The sequence below is a fragment of the Panthera uncia genome, chromosome D4 (assembly GCF_023721935.1).
Source record: "Panthera uncia isolate 11264 chromosome D4, Puncia_PCG_1.0, whole genome shotgun sequence".
NCBI classification, from domain to species: domain Eukaryota; kingdom Metazoa; phylum Chordata; class Mammalia; order Carnivora; family Felidae; genus Panthera; species Panthera uncia.
Genome location: NC_064807.1, coordinates 72,397,564 through 72,414,269, shown reverse-complemented (window position 1 = coordinate 72,414,269; position 16,706 = coordinate 72,397,564). Strand labels below are relative to the sequence as shown.

Below are 16,706 nucleotides of genomic sequence, written 5' to 3'. Positions count from 1 at the left end.
CGGCATCCGCGCCCCGCCCCGCCCGCCGCGCTCCGCGGTCCCGCCCCCGGCCGGGCCGCCCCGCGCCGTCACCCCACCGGGAGGGGCCGCCCGCCCGGCTCCTGGGGCCCAGAGGGTGACCTCCCTTGCATCAGCCAGGCGCCCTCCGGGACGCCGGGAAGCGCCTCCGCGCCCGCCGACCACGTGCACGCCTCTGGGGCCCGCGGGGACCCGGCCGCCCGACCCGAGCCTCCGCACCTGAGTCTCCCGCCCGCCCATCTAACACAGGCGCGGCCCCGGGGCGGATGGGGCGGATGAGGCCGTCTTGGGGACCAGAAACTTCTCATCTGGTGCATCTAAAACCCTAAGAGCATCTGTTGGAGGATCAGGCTACCAGAGCTCCGAGCCAATTCTCTGGGCTTTTTTAGATCATCTCTGGTCAAGTGGTTCATGTCTCGGTGTCTTCGTTTTCTGGACAGAACAGATCATCCATGGGACTGTAAAGCTTTAATGAGATAGTCTGTATGAAGTGTTCACAACTGCCGGACACAGAGCTGCTCACCAGACATTGGCTGCTGGCCGCACCCCTCCCACTCTGGGCTCAGAGGGGTCTACAGGGAAAAGTGCCCCCGCCCCGGGAGCTCACGAACCTTGCGTATTGCTCCATAGGGCCCATATGGACACACGAACACGCCTGTGTATTTCTACCAAAGGGAGCCTGTTCTACTCTGTTGGGCACCCTGCATTTTCATTCAACAGAGTTCCCTGGCGTTCACCTCATGCTAGAACACTCCACTCTGCCTCCTTTCGAAGGGAGACATAAATCTCCAAATATTGTAGGAAGACTCCTTTGTCCCTCTCCCCTGGAGGACACATGGGGGGTGAGGGGGATGTCCCCACTGGCTCCCAGGCCTTGCTGGGATGGTCCTAGCCACGTTGCTGTGTACATGCCCCAGCCTGCATTTCTCCAAGTGGACTTGCTGAGTCAGAATGGATGCATTCTTAATTTCAACAGATGTTGCCAAATTGCCAGGGGCCTCTGAGGCCACAGGACTTAGTTGGCTGAGTGCTCAGCCTGGAGGTGGAGTGCTTGGGGGCAGTGAGCAGTGATTGAGGAACAGAGCAGTAGATACTGGCCAGGTGCCTTCACTCACCAGGCAAGTAGAGATCCAGGCAGTAGGTAACTAGAAATGAAGTTCATTCACTTATTTAGCAACAAAGGACACTGGCTGCCTGCTAAGTGCCAGGCCATTGTACTGGGCAGCACTGAACAAGATACACAAGATCCCTATTTAGTTTGCCTAATTTCTGAAAACACAATTTGGGGACATGAGAGTGAGCCCCGTGGGATGTTGGAACTTTACTAACTGCTGATGGGATGTCGAAAGGGATCCTTTGGCGGGTGTGTGGCCAGGTCAGCACCTGTCCAAATCCTGCCTGTCTGGCAAGGCTCACCCCCTGCATGAAGCCGGGGACCGAACTCCTGCCCTTCCTGCCAGGCTCCCTTCACTCCCATCCCCACTGCTTGTCACTCCAGCATGAACTTAAACGTGTTGATGCATTAGTCCCCTTTGCTAGGGAGGCACAGAAGACCTGGGCCTTTGGAACTGGCTGACCAAGCTCTACCCCTTCCTGGCAGACGAATTTGCACAGGTGGGCTCACCTCTCTGAGCTTCAGTTCCCTCCTTCATGAAAGAAAGGTAACAGTATCCGCTAAACTGAGAGATGGTCAGACTTAAGGGAGACGATGGATGAAGTGCTTCATGGGAAGTCTCCAGTGGGAGTGAGCTGCATTCTTGGACAGCAAGGCAAAGCGTCTCGTGCTTCTCTGAAACTTCAGCACATGGTTAAGTGCTGGCTCTATGGCATGAGGGTGCAGGGGCCCCACCTAGAAGAGAGAATGGTGACTCAAATCTGGTAAAAGGTGAGTAAAATCTAGTCACGTTCGCAGACTTAGCTAGCAATATCTTGATGGATTCACAAGGCTGTAGGTGGCAAGCCCAAGCCCCTCACCACCCCTAGCCTACCCTGACCTAATGTTTACTAGCTCTCCCCCAACCCCAAAGTCCAAGAACACGGAACATTTCTCAGTTCCTCCTACACCCCCATGCCCTTGCTCACTTCCCATTCTCAGTGGTCTCCATTCCTCTCCATCTGGAGGGTAACCCTCAACCCCATTCCACATCATCAGCTGTCACATTGTCAGGTCTCAGCTGAAAGGGCCCTTCTTCTGGGAACCCTTTCCTGTGCCCCGTTCTCATAGGTATCCTTGTTTAACTAAGGCCGACCCCAGCACATGATGTGGTCATCGCTCAATGTCCCCTTCCCCCAAAAGAGAAAAAAAACCTTTAGCGCATAGAGCGGCTTCTGCCCATGCTCTTAGCTGCCCCCCAGCACCCACCCCGCCCTCGGTATTTGCTACCTGCATCTGAAGTAGTGAATGAAAAGCTGTGAATGCAATCAGCAGGGCTTCAGCTACAGATAAATCCAGAAAACCACAGGCTCCGGCCAGAGCCACCATTGCTCAGCAGCTGTACACTCTGCCCCGTCGTGTGTGCAAGGGTTCCAGACTCGTGTCTGAGGGCTGGCTGCCCACTCTGGCAACCTGGATGGAGTGAGAGGGAACGAAGTTCTTCCCAGCCTGGCAGAATCTCCAAGTGTGGCAGCGGATGGGACGTGGTGGGGGGAGGGGGGGCTCAGAACTGCCGAATAAGTGATTCCATCTTGTTCTTTGAAACAGGTCTGCCAGTTACAGACTCACTTTCTAACTCCTTTAGAAATGGACCACTTGCAACGTTGCCACGCTCTGAACAATTTGAATTAAATCGTGCAGAGATTCGGGTTGGGAAGCTAGACAGACCCAGGTTCAAATCCAGACTTAGCCGCCAATTGGCTCTGTGACCTTGGGCAAGTGACTTTATTGCCATGTGCCTCAGTTTCCAAATGTGTAAATGGGAATAATATCTCAGAGAGACAGAGGGAGAATTCAACTATGTAAAACACCTGGAATTGCTCCTGGTATAAAGTTAGTGTTAGTAAGTGTGAGCTATTTTTATTTTATTATTTTAAATTTTTTTTACACACTTATTTAGAGAGCGAGACAAAGCATGAGTGGGGGAGGGGCAGAGAGAGAGGGAGACACAGAATCCGAAGCAGGCTCCAGGCTCTGAGCTGTCAGCACAGAACCCACTGCGGGGCTCGAACTCACTGGCCGTGAGATCATGACCTGAGCAGAAGTCGGACACTTAACCAACTGAGCCACCCAATCACCCTAGTAAATGTGATCTATTTTAAAAACCACTTCCTAAGCATGTCCCACAGAATTTTCCTTTCCATTACGTTGATTTGAAATCGTGGACGCCACACTGCACAGTGGGCCCTCCAATGTGAGATACACACAATATAGGTTAACAGCACATCAGAGCTTGGACTGAACACACAGCTGTCCTTGTCAGGAGGTGTGTGGGCAATAAGACAAGTCACATGCTGTTTGTCAGGAAACTGGGTCAAAACCAAAAGAAATACTCTGAATTCCTGTCAGGAAGGCCTAGAGTGTCGGGGAGCTGTTTCTAGTGTGCAGGAAGACAAGAGCCAGGGACAGGTACGAAGAGAATAAAACAGGGCAAGGCCTCAAGAACGAGAACAAACGTGTCTGGCAGAGGAGGGAAGGGCAATTAAAAGTACTCACGCTTTCAGGGTGCGTGGAGGGGCTCAGTCAGTTAGGCGTCTGACTCTTGATTTCAGCTCAGGTCATGATCTCACAGTCCATGGGTTCAAGCCCCAAGTGAAGCTCCAGGCTAACAGCAGGGAACCTGCTTGGGATTCTCTCTCTCCCTCTCTCTCTGCCCCTTCCCTGCTCATGCACCTGCACATGCCTTCTCTCTCAAAATAAATAAACATTAAAAAAAAAAAATACTCAGGCTTTTAACTAGAAAGCTCCACCCTCTGGTCTTTCTATTTTTAAAAACCGCACAAGACAGTGGTAGCCAACACACCAATCATGTTCTTGGAACAACCAGCCTAGCTTCTCCCTTTATCTTATCTTCAGCTGCTGCCATGTGTTCCAGAATGTTGCTACTGTTCCCTTCCTTACTTTCAAGTAGGAGAAAAAGGCAGGCTGTTTACCTCCTGACCCTCCAAGCCCACCCATCCCCATCGCTCATCCCCTCCAAACACAGTGAGCTATGGCCTTGAGCTGACATTTGACCCACGAGCCGGTGTCATCTGAAGTTTTTCAAAAGCCAGAGAAGATAGATGTTGACCTGATCTGGCAGCTTCCTCTCCCAGAACCACTGGCCAAATCTCGCCATTAAGAATGTGCCTCTCCTGCCTCGTAAGACCAGCCTACGCAGGGGAAGGGGAGTGGGAGGGAGGAAAACTGGAACCGCTGCCTGTGTGCAAGCTTTTTCGGGAATTTCGGAGCCACTGAAGTGACGGGAGCAGCTGACAGGACAAAACCCTCTGCCGTCTCCCAGACTGCCCCTCAAGGAAAGAAAAACAGAAGAGGTGAAAGAGGAGGAGCACAGGAGGCTCATGGGCGCAGGTCCTTTCCACCGAGCAGCTTTCATTGACTTCTGGTGCCATCCGTCTTCCAGCGGGGAAGCCCAAGCGTGCCAAGAATGTTAGCTACAGGCTTTGAAGCTTTACGAGGCTGAGTACTCCACCCACCACACACCTCAGGAAAAGCCTGGAGGCCTGGCACGGTAGGTTTTCCCTCGCAGCCTTCAGTCTGATCCGGTTGGACTTGATGCCCATTCTTGTGGCTTCCTTGCCCTGTGACCTTGAGCATTCGATCAACCTCTCCGGGCCTCAGCTTTCCCATCCATGGGAGTGAGATCCTGTGCCTAAACTGCAGGGCTGTCGTATGGTTACACAAGTGCCTGGAACACAGGCTCCCTCACTTGAAGGATGCAGAGACTCTGTGACTGGCCTCCAACAAACTGCCTCATCTTTCAGCAATTCAGGGCTTGTTTTCCACCCATAAAGTGGGAATAGCACATCTTCGGGAATTTGTAGGTATTACACACAAGGTCTGACTTTCTGTAAGCTATTTCACGTCTTCTATCAAGGAGAACGTCAGTAGGTCTGAGCCATGGCATCAAATAGAATAGCCAAAGAGTTTCTGTGCTTCAGTAATGGACAATACTGAAGGCATCCTTCTCTCTAGACAAAGGGGTCACCTGTCACGAAATTGGTCAGAGGAGGGGCACCTGGCTGGCTCAGTTGGTAGAGCATACCAACTCTTAATCTCAGGGTTGTGAGTTCAAGCAGCCTCTTAAAAAAATTAAAAAAAAAAAAAAAAAAGAAAAGAAATTGCCCAGTGGAGCAATTAATCTAGGATTCAAGAGCGGTACAGAAAAGAATCACACAGGTGAGAAACATAAAAGGGGAGACACATATGCTCCGTGCTGAGTGCATGCAGTGGTTAAGCACAGATTCTTGGCTAGACTGCCAGTCTTGATCTTGGCTCTACTATGGCGCATCCTTGCAACTCGGCCTCATCGCCTGCAAAATAAAGTGCTTTGAGGATGAGTTAATATACACGCAAAAGTACTTAGAACATCAGCCGGCATAGAGAAAGCTATTAACAATTGTAGATGGTTTTTACTCACCCAAGATCCAAAATACCCCAGGGCGATCCCTTCTGACTCCCTTGCAGTTAGGTTGGCTCATGTGACCCACGCCCATCAGTGGGCTGAGAACAAGCGCCCGTGTCATTTCAGGACTGAAGCACGGAAGAGTTGGTGCGTGTTTGCCAACTTTTCCTTACCCCCCGCCGTCAGGGAAACCATGTGCTAAGATGGGAGAGCGGCAAAGTGGAAGTAAACTGAGTCACTGGATCACCGCATGGAGAACAGCTGCCCTGCAGCGAATTTTAGAAAATTAGGAAACATTTGCTGAGCACCTGGAGCGTTCCAGAAATTACATGTAGTACTTTGTTTTTAATAATTCTGTTGTTGCTACAGGAGAGTGGTTCTTAACCGGGGGAGGTTTGGGCCCCCAGGGGACATCTGACAATGGAGATATTTTTGACTGTCACAACCGAAGGGCTACTACTGGCATCCAGTGGGTAGAGGCCAGGGACGCTGAATGACCCTGCATATGGATGAAAAGTGCACAAAGAAACCCTCCTGTGGCAGCCCAAGCACTGAGCGATGAGCACCAGTGTCCTCGATCTTCCAGAAATCTCCTGCGCGTACACACAGGCACACCCGTATCCTTTATGCTCAGTGGGAACAAATTGCACACTGTTCTACACGTGTATCTTCACGTTCTTTCCGTGTCAGAACCAACCCTATCTGCCTTAGTGCTCAAAGAACCAAACGTGCTGATTTCTCACATCAGGGCACAATGGGAGGCCTTCCCCATTGTGGAAGACAATCTATCTTCGTCGATCAATTTATCTTCGTCCCAGCCCCACTCCCAGAAATCGATAGATTCAACTGGCCCGGGAAGGCCTGCATACCCACCATTTTCCCTGAGTACCATCAAGCTTGAAGGCTACAGCTATCCCCTCCCTCTGCACCTGGCTCTCACAGGATCTCATTCCACCCGAGTCTCCAGTCTCACTCACTCTATTCCCCCTTCCCCACAGGCATTTAAACGTGTTCTCACCTCCCTCACACCACCTCATCTATCAGCCACTACTGCCACCCTTCCCCCTTCTAGAACAGCCAAGTCTCTCCACTCACTCACGTTACATTCAACTCACTCTTCAGACCGTTTAGGTTCCTCCCTCCCAGACCACCAAGCTCGAACTTTTCACATCTTACCTTTCCTGTCAACTGACCCTACAGCACACCCCTTTTGAAGTACTTATGTTGCTTCCACAACTTTACCAACATTCAGCTGGTGGGCTGAAAGCAGAGTCCAGCAAAAATATATGTGAGTACAACCCTATTAATCCAGGATGAAAATATTGGTGGCAACCAGGTTAAATACTGGGTGTAAACCAGTGAATGCAGGTGCTGCTTCTTCATGGTCCTCCAGTTTGGGAAATCTGTATTTGTGGTAGGCACGGGTGTGGGGTTTGCTGCACTTAGCAACAGCAGGAGTAAAGTCCTAACAAAACCGGGTACACTACGGCACACATTAAGATGGAGAGGTTTATTACAGATCCAAATCAAAATAGCAAACAAGCAATCTGACAACTCTAGAGTTCAGGAGAGAAGTTGGATATAAATTAGGGTCTTCAACATAGATGGCATCCAAAGCCATGAAAAGTAGGTGGGTTTCAACAAGGGAAGGAGTGTAGACAAGTCCAAGAACAAATCCCTGGGAAAAGAGGAGCTGGAACTGGCAAGAGACCGAGGAGGAGCAGGGTAGCACATCACTGCACAACAAGGCTAAGGAAGCGGTTCTGGAAGGAATAGTCAGACCTGTCAAACAGGACTGAAGGTTAAGTAGAAGACTGGACCTCTCAATGTGGTCAGCACTGCTGACCTTGACATGCGGCTTCAGTGGGGTGGCAAGCCTGATGGGAGTGCTTGAACAGTAAAAACTGGGAAAGCTCGTATAGAAAACTCACCCGAGGAATTCTACTATAAAAAAGAACAGAAACTGGAGACGGACGTGGCCTGAGACCAACCCATCCTGAGTCATATAAAATGTGATTTCTTTAAAGGGCATCTAATTCCCTCCTACTATTTCAGAACAAGGAAGGAAATCCCATCATGCTCTCTTTCAACTGTTTTCATCTACTAGAAATTATTCTGCAGCCAGACTTGCTGCTAACAGAGAGCCACAGAGCATTGAATTCCTAAGAGTGAAGTTCCTATAGGTATTAGGCTTATCAGGTAGCCCACCAGGGAGGAAATAGGGCCACCCCAGTAGACAAAAGGCAAACTGCAGACTTACTAGTTAAATGCTGTTTTCAAACTAGTGGGCTGGGTAAAATCAGAAGTGATTTCCTTCCTGCTAAGATACATACCGCAAATATTTTCTAAGTATGCGTGCAAATGGGTACGTGATACATGTGCTAATTTAATTTCCTAAGTGAAATTCTGCACAACATCTGGGTCAGAGTGTACTTTGCATTATCAAAAAGGATGAACCAGAAGAAGGGAAAATGCATGACAAAGTCTTTACTTTTAAATGATTATCAGTACACGATGTAACAAGTTTTGGAATTCTATCAGCTAGTAATTTTGATTAAGAGAAACTAAAAGCAGCCCAAACAATTATACTAGTATTTATTGTTCTAACCCTTAGCCAGAAAGGACTATTTTAAGGCTGGCTGCTGCTTCACACAAGTTACAAATAACTATTTACTACTTTTTCATAGATAAAGCCCCTGACCTTTAAGAAAGCTATAGGGAAAAAAAATATTTAATCCCTTTCTTTCTTTAAAAAAAAAAAAAAAAAAAATTTAATTTTTTTTTTTTACTACATCTAAGAAAGAAAAAGTATTGATATATATGTTGCTTGAGCTAAAAGGCATAGGAAAACAGACAACATATACACTTTAAATTTTAAGAAATATGAGGTAAAAGAAAATCTTTGGATAAGCTCTAAGTTTGTACAAAGAAGCTAGGTCTGCTATTCTCTAAAAAGTGAAGGGATCTACTATATGACATACAGAAATAATTTAATGCCTTTTCACAAGAAAGTAACTCAAGCTTTGCTGAAGCCTCATAACCACGAAGGCATCGAAAAATGCCAATCTGCGCGCAGAGCTGCTCCTTCCTCCCCTATCCGTTTATGCGGTAGTTTTCGTGGATTTCTGGCCGGATGTCACAGACAAAGGCCAAGAGGTTATCCAGGACTTCATCCCTGTTCTGCTGGAAGTAGGTCTGGAGGATGGTCATCTTCTCCTGGGTCTCCTTCTCCACCTCAGTGCTGCAGCTGCCATGGGATCCCAGGGCCTGGAGTCGGGGGGCAAGGACACACAGGGAAGGTCAGGCTGATGCTCTGGTTGGCACAACCTCCTTAGTTCTGGAGAAACCCAGTCTCGTCGGTGAATACAAAGAATCAGCTGCAGGCAGTGTGACCTCGTGACTGAAGAGCATGCGGGAAGGTGGCGTTCCCAGTTACTGGGAGCAAAGAAAGGACGCAATCCCTTGGTGGCCAACCTTCACACATCTATCAAAAGGTAAACTGCACAGCGTTTCCCCCGCTCAGAAACTACCCCGGAGAGCAGTCCCTTCACATCTCTCTAGTGTCTAATGGATCGCCTTAACCAAAGACTGGAAAGAACCTTAAGACCCGGAGTACAGCAAGACAGGACAAACTGTCAAATATGCAGTTTAAGAGGAAAAAAGCAAGATGTAAAATGGTGTCAGCGTGGTTGGTAAATGCATATCCTTGTGTGGTTTTAAAAGGCAGAAATAAGTGATGTTAAAAAAAAAAAAGTCAAAAAAAAAAACAAACCTGAGGGCTTGTGCACTCAGGATGCAGTTCGGGAGGAACCCACAGTTTACATTAACCAACACTGGTTAATGTTCTAGTTCTTACGTTCGGCAGTGGATTCACCAGCATGATGAATACATGACATCTTTTCTTTCAAACAGAATATTCTAGAAGGATTTGCAAGAAACTACTAACAGTGACTGCCTCTGAGGAGGAGTCCAGGTCGGGGTGGGAGGGAAACTAACTTCACCGTTGCCCTATTTTACTGCTTGAATTTTTTTACCATATTCGTGTCTTACCCCTTCAAATTCCAGTCACAATATAACACACATGGACGGATAAATTTCCTTTATCCTCAGTCTTTACAGTATGGCTGGCTTTTGTCAAATGTATGCCTACTTGATTAGAATGAGACCTATCAGGTTCTTGAAGACAAAGCTTTTTTGCATCTGATCCTTTCTATCTTGTAACCTGTTTCTGCCTCTTTACGTGTACATTAACAGCTACAGGCCGTCCTATCTGTATGCACACTACAGTGCTTAACGAGAAAGCATTCTCTCGCATGTTACCTATTCCTCCAAAACCTGTTCAGCAGTCATCCCTCCACTTTTCACAGATGAGGAGACCCAGGCTCAAAGAGGTCAAAGTGAACATGCAAGGATTCAAACCCAAGCTTCCTTCCTGAGTTCAAACTTATGACCCTTCATCCTATATTGTAACTGTTCATATTAGCGGGATAAGGGGCCATTGCCTATTAGCTCAGTCGCTAACTCCTACTTTTAAAATTTTAGTCCAAAAACCCTACTGCGGGGAAGGGATAGGAGAGGGGGACACTACCTCTGTTCTGTGAATAGACACCGTATGCCAAGTCTGGGTACGCGGTCACAAAGCCCAAGGGGTTACCACAAACATTGCTGGAAAACCTCAGGGCTCATGCCTACACCACAGCGCCGATCCAGGCTCTGTGAGTAACTGCAGCGTAGATGTAAAAATAAGATGAAGTGGTCGCCCCGACAAGAGTATTTCCACACTGTTCTGTGGGCGGTCTGACAGTTTACAGCACCCATCTACCCCGCTGCGAGAGCCAGAGACACTTTAAGTTTTAACAGCACGGTAGCTGCCCAGTGCAAAGACAAAAGGAACTTTTGCCACTTACTGCTCAGAGGGAGGCACGTGCCGCAGGCCTGGGAGGGTGTGCGCCTGGAACACCCAAGGCAGGCCACAGGGCAGGACTTGAGAATGGAGCCCACAAAGACAAGGCAGAGTTGAGAGATGGAAATGAAGTCCTGAGAGCATTATTTAAGCTCCTGATCAAAATAAAGTTAGCCTTTTGCCTGGGTTTTTCATTATACAAGCCAATAAATTCCATTTTCCTTAAAATCAGCCTGAACTGCTTTCTGTTACCTGACAGTTTCTTTTCTCCGTAAAGCCCTCCTTCATCCCTTCCCCTCTCTGGGATCTGCTGCTGTACCAGTACTTCATGCATCTCATGCTCCCTGGCCCGGCCTGTACTGTCGCTAAGTGTCTCTACTACACTGAGGTGGGCTCCGTCTGATGGATGCTTACGACCACCGTGGCTCTCTCACAGCTGGAACTCCGCCAGACTTGCGTTTCGTTGCCGAGTCTCCCTGACCATCAGACTATAGGAGGTAAGCTCCACGAGGCAGGGACCATGTCGACTTCTGCTCACAGCTGACCCCCTAGCATCTGGCACAAGCTAACATGTTTAACAGATATTTGTGAAATGACTAAGTGAAGACCAGGGTTCAATGTTAGTTAAAAACTGATCACCGAGGAGACTCAGCCTGAGCATCCAAAAGACAAACCTTCAAATTTCTGCCAGAAATCACAATCTCCAAGCTATGTTGGATATTTTGAGAGCCTGGGGAAAAGGGAAGAAGAGGAAAGCCTCAGGAAACTAAAGCAGTAATGAAAATAAACCAGGCCCACCGCAGCTTCCTTGGCCTTGAACTCCTTCTCCCTTTGCAGGCGGTACTGTTCAATTTCAGCCTGAGCTTCTTCTTTGGCCTGCTTCAGCCTCCGGTTCTTTCCTGTTTTCAAAGGAAAAAGCTGCATCAAGAAGTGGTTAAAAGACAAGTAGAAGAGGAAGCAGAGACTAAGATAGTAAATTCTAACAGGTAACAAGGAAAAAAGTTTTATGCTATAGTCCCAAGAGACATGCACGGGGGAATTCAAAGCTAACTAGCAGTATAGGTTCCTGCCTCCTGCAAGCTGTACTTAGCTAGGAAGTGACTAGATAAAAAGGACCATCTTCCATAACTACAAACAGAAAAATGATGGAAACAATTCTGCAATGTGTCAGAATATTCTCTCAATCTCCACTGTTAAGAACCAACATAAAATGGGTGACATTACCCATCTGGGGAATTCTTGCTCTTCCTAAGAAGTAAACACCTAAGTATGCTGTTGATTGTAACTAGAGGTCTGCTTAGAAGCTGAGTGAGGAGAGGAATATGCTCCCAAGAGACAGTAACCTAAAATGTAACTAATGAGACACATGATGTAATATTGGAAACTAAAACCATGCCTGTGCACAAGGAAATAAGTAACAAAGTGGTTCTGGGAAGGCATCCTGAAATGGGGAGCACTGGACGGTGAGACTGCACAAGCATCTAAGAAGTGAGGAGACACAGGGGCTCTGGTTTCTAGAGAATAAACATACAGCTGAAAAGATTCTTTAAATTCCATCAGACCCTGTCTGAAAACAGACCACAAGACCAGCCAGCATATATTCTCTGCTTTGATCCTCTGCTCACTGATCAAACTTCTCAGAAACCCAAATTGAGGCTATATGATCAACCTGAGCATTTATTTAATCCAGAGCAAAAGACATCCTGCACCTAAAAGTAAGCTTTATTAGACATTCTTGTACAACAATTTCCCAAATCCCACTCAACCCATGTAGACAAATGAAAGTGAATTTAACCTCCCATCTCCTGATGAAGAACAGGATTTGGGATGTATAATGACCCCACATCAACACTCCATCATGTTTCTGGTGAAACAATCAACAGACCTCTCTAAAAACCCCAAACCTATTTCTGTAAGTGTATGTTTTCTCCAGTATTATTTAGAGCCTACTGCTGTCCCTGTGAGCTAACTTCTACCCCTGTCCTCCACATGTCATCTTCCTTATCACCCATCTCCAAACCCACACTTCAGAGCTGAAGATCTTTTCTAAACCAACAATCTACAAGTAACACTTATGACTCAAACATTATGCGAGCTCCACGTAATTTCACAATACCACTCTCCTGGTCACTTCCAACTCCCAAAGTTCTCTGAATTAAGATAAACCATTCCCTGCCCATCACATATCTTCAAAGTTCAATGCTGATAGGCTTGTCTGAAAACCAAAAATAAATACTTGAACAGGAAACCATATTTCTTTTACACCTTATTTTTGTGGGAGCCAGTGTTTTCACTGAAACAGCTACGTCAATAAAATAAACCATAACACATTTTTTTTTAAGTTTTATGGTCCAAAGCAACAATTTCAAGAAAAATTTAAGTAGGATCCCTTTGCCACATATGTACTGCCTCTTCCCAATTCCTAATGGGCAAGATAACCATAATTACAAATCAAAAAAGGCAGTGATTTTTTTCAAATTGTAGCTCTTGTCAATATTTCTGTTTCTTTTTTAAAAAAAAAAATTTTTAACGTTTATTTTTTTTAATTTTTTTTTTAATTTTAACATTTATTTATTTTTGAGACAGAGAGAGACGGAGCATGAACAGGGGAGGGGCAGAAAGAGAGGGAGACACAGAATCTGAAACAGGCTCCAGGCTCTGAGCCTGGGCTCAGACGCGGGGCTCGAACTCACGGACCGTGAGATCATGACCTGAGCCGAAGTCAGATGCTTAACCGACCGAGCCACCCAGGCGCCCCTTAACATTTATTTTTGAGACAGAGACAGACAGAGCATGAACAGGGGAGGGGCAGAGAGAGAGGGAGACACAGAATCGGAAGCAGGCTCCAGGCTCTGAGCCATCAGCCCAGAGCCCGACATGGGGCTCGAACTCACGAACCGCGAGATCGTGACCTGAGCCGAAGTTGGATGCTTAACCGACTGAGCCACCCAGGCACCCCTCAATACTTCTGTTTCTAATTACTGCAAATTCTGAGATGTATATTAGCCATAAACTCACTCCTTTAAAACAAATTCATTCAGTAAATATGTAATAGCTATATGACCTATACAAGACCCTGCACCAAGCTTGATGAGATAAAGAAAAATGTATAACATGACCCCTACATCCAAGACACTCAGAATTATTCCGACCATTTTACAAGTATTTGTTCCTGCACCTCCCCCAAATAATCTCACATACTTCCCAACAGTAACTTCTGTTACTAATGAGCCACCACAGGACAAACTCTGAGAAGTCATTCTGGAAATACTTTATCATCAAGACCATGATGAGAAATATTCTATGAAGAACACAAAACTTTCCAGTCACCAGGGCAAGAATAAAAGGCTTGTTCCCATCATCCCCAGCTCCCTCAAAGAAAACTTTTCCTATGAAATAGAGTATTTCATAGGAAATACTCTAAGCCAGAAAGTATAAGAGCCGTGCTTGAAATCTACTTGGGTATGGGATAAAAGTGTAAGTCTTCTAACAGGAGAAACACCAAAGAATTACTAAGGGTCATACTCCTTGCATGGGAAAAGAGGCCTCTAGGCTCCCGCTATGCTTTTTCTCACGGTATGGTCAAATCATTTCAATAAGCCTCCTATCACCCATCTGTATAACAGGGATAAGGATACCTATCTCACCAGATGGGAAAATGAATACATACAGTTAAGTTACACACAGTCCATGTACTCTAGGAGCTTAGTGACTAAGCTCTATTAAGAAACCTGTTATCGCATCGCGATGACAGAAATAAGGTCTTAGGAAGGACTCAGCCTGGTTTGAGAGAAGGACAAAGCAGGGAAGGCTTCCTGGAAGAAATGCTGCCTAAATTTTGAGATCTGAAGAAAGACTAAGTGTTAAAGAGAGAGGAAACTACGAAAAGGCACTTTCAACTGGAGAAAACAGCTGTACCGAGGCTTGCAGGTGAAATAAGGCATCACAGTGGTCCAGGATGGCTGGAGGAGAGAACCCAAAAATGAGATGAGGGAAGAAAGCTAGAGCCCGATCCAAAAACACTGCCTACACCCTATTAAGGAATCTGGTCTGGGCAACCCAGCCCTCTCACTCTTGAGAGCTTTGTACTTTTGCTCAATAAACCCTACTGTTTTGCTCAGAAAAAGAAAAAGAAAAGAAAAAGAAAAAGAAAAAGGAACCTGGTCTTTATTCTGCAGGCGCTAAACTGACTGTAAAGGAAGTAGGGAAGTCCTATCTGCACCCCAGGGAGGGCTCTGATGGAAGGAGAATGCACTTGGAGGAGGTTAGATCCACCCCTTAAGTTCCTTAGCAACCTTACACTTCTAACTAGCCCACATCTCACCTGCAACTAACCCACCCAGCATTGGCTTCCTCCACTGGGACTTTTGAATACCATGATGATGGAGACACCGGTCACTGGTACACTGGGTAATGCGTCTGGCACATATTAATCACATTTAAAAAAAAATTTTTTTTTTAAGGAATTAACGAAGCAGGCTGGTACCAGAGCCTCAGGAAACCTAGTGTCCCGGACTAAGATGCTAGCTGTGGGGATGCGGGAAAAGTAAACAGGCGTATACACCTTGGCTACTGTCTAAACGTGGCGAACAAGAGAAGCAGACGTGGCAAAGAGGACTCTGTGTTCAACAGCATGGATTACGGTAGCTCTGTACACTGACACAAAACAACCCAAAGGAGCAAGTGACAGGGAGAAAGACGAGTTCCGTTTGAATAGCCCATTTCACAAGCCTCCCAAGACCCCAAGGTCATCCACCTACTATTGTCTCCACGCCCTGTCTACTACCCCACATCGCGGCTTCCAGTCGACCCGCAAGCCTTCCAGAGCCTCAGATCCAGACAGTTTCGAGCCACACAAGATCCCGCGATTGTCACCACCACTCCACGCCGCAGTTTTTCGGGCCTCATCTACCTACGACCTCCTGCGGCCTGGCGGCGTTTCGTGCACTGGTACCACGCCTGGCCGCCCCACCCCGAAACTCACGCTTGCGGGCCTCCGACACCTTCTCGGCGGCCCGCTTCTCGGCCTGCAGCAGCTGCTGGATGCCCTGCGACTGGCTGGCCATGGCGGTGGCGACTCCGAGGCCGAGGTAAGCGGCCTAGATCGGCGAGATCGCCCCCTCGGGTCAGCTGACCCAGGAGCCGAGGATCTGCGCCTGCGCTGTGAGGCGGCGCCCCGCCCGCCGCCACGTGACTACCGTAGCGCCGCGTCAGCTGACTGCACAAGGCGTCTGGTGACTGGACCGGGAAGGGAGGGGCGAGGGGAGGAAGAGTGGAATGTCTCGGCTGCGCCTGCGCAGAATCTGTCTTCTGTCTTCACCCCCTTCCTCCTCTCAGCGCCCCCGCTCCTTGCGTGGCTGTTCCTTCGCTAGTTCGGTTGTGGTAGCTGCCCCGGTATGTCGTTTTTGCTATAATCCCTCGCTTTACAATATACGCGCCTTAAGGTCGGGAGAGGAAGAGCCAAGCCAAACACAAAGAGGTTCCCTTATTTTGCACTCTTCTTTACTCTCCCCTTTCTGGAATTTTCTTTGGCACTCAAATATATTAGGGGGCACGTTAGAAAAATTCTTACCAGGCTCAGGGGATAGAGTGTGGATTGGGAATAGGGACACATGGGGACAGATATGCCGCTTACGCTCTGTGATTTGGAGAAGGATGCTTTCCTCCTGTCTGAACCTCAGCTCAAAGAACGAGGTGGACTATTTGCCATAAATATTTGATGAATGCCTGCCATGATCCTAGACCACTGTACGTACTGAGGAACTAGAGAGTCAAACAGAGTCCCTGGTGGAATGCACATTGATGAACAAAAAAAAAAAAACATTAAAATAAATAGGAAATGGCAAACTGATACAGTAATGAAAAGTGCTCTAAGAAGAGGGGCATGAGGGCTTTCCAAGGAAGTGGCATTTAAAATGAGATCAGAGGGGTGCCTTGCTGGCCCAGTTGGCTAAGCTTCCGACTTTGGCTCAGGTCATGGTCTCACGGTTTGTGAGTTCAAGCCCCACCTCCGGCTTTGTGCTAACAGCTCAGAGCCTGGAGCCTGCTTCAGATTCTGTGTCTTCCCCCGCCCCTCCCATGCTCATGCTCTGTCTCTGTTTCTCAATAATAAATAAACATTTAAAAAAACATTAGAATGATATCAAAAGAGTGAGAAGTTAACCAGGAAAGAATTGGGTGGTGGGTTGGGGGTGGGAAGAGGAGTTAGGGTTGATTAGTGGAAAAGA

The 16,706-nt window shown here is 47.5% G+C and overlaps 2 protein-coding genes across 3 annotated transcripts in view; both read right to left on the bottom strand.

Moving 5' to 3' along the window:
* Positions 1 to 6,102, bottom strand: part of TMEM268 (transmembrane protein 268) — a 37,440-nt gene extending 31,338 nt beyond the window's left edge. Inside the window, exons 1-2 of one of the 2 annotated variants that reach the window (XM_049637239.1) lie at positions 2,402 to 2,859; positions 1,643 to 1,867 (exon numbers count right to left, since the gene is read on the bottom strand). The gene's annotated coding sequence lies outside the window, so the exon portion shown is untranslated. Of the gene's footprint in view, positions 1 to 1,642; positions 1,868 to 2,401; positions 2,860 to 3,667 lie in introns of those variants that run through there. The other variant, XM_049637246.1, reaches the window with a different exon arrangement.
* A 965-nt stretch (positions 6,103 to 7,067) lies between these two features.
* Positions 7,068 to 15,601, bottom strand: ATP6V1G1 (ATPase H+ transporting V1 subunit G1). Its single transcript, XM_049637350.1, has 3 exons — positions 15,464 to 15,601; positions 11,278 to 11,378; positions 7,068 to 8,843 (listed from the first exon to the last, which is right to left on the bottom strand). The coding sequence occupies exons 1-3, from the start codon at positions 15,543 to 15,545 to the stop codon at positions 8,670 to 8,672; spliced, it is 357 nt and encodes a 118-aa protein (XP_049493307.1). The 5' UTR covers positions 15,546 to 15,601; the 3' UTR covers positions 7,068 to 8,669.
* Between the last annotated feature and the right edge of the window lie 1,105 nt (positions 15,602 to 16,706).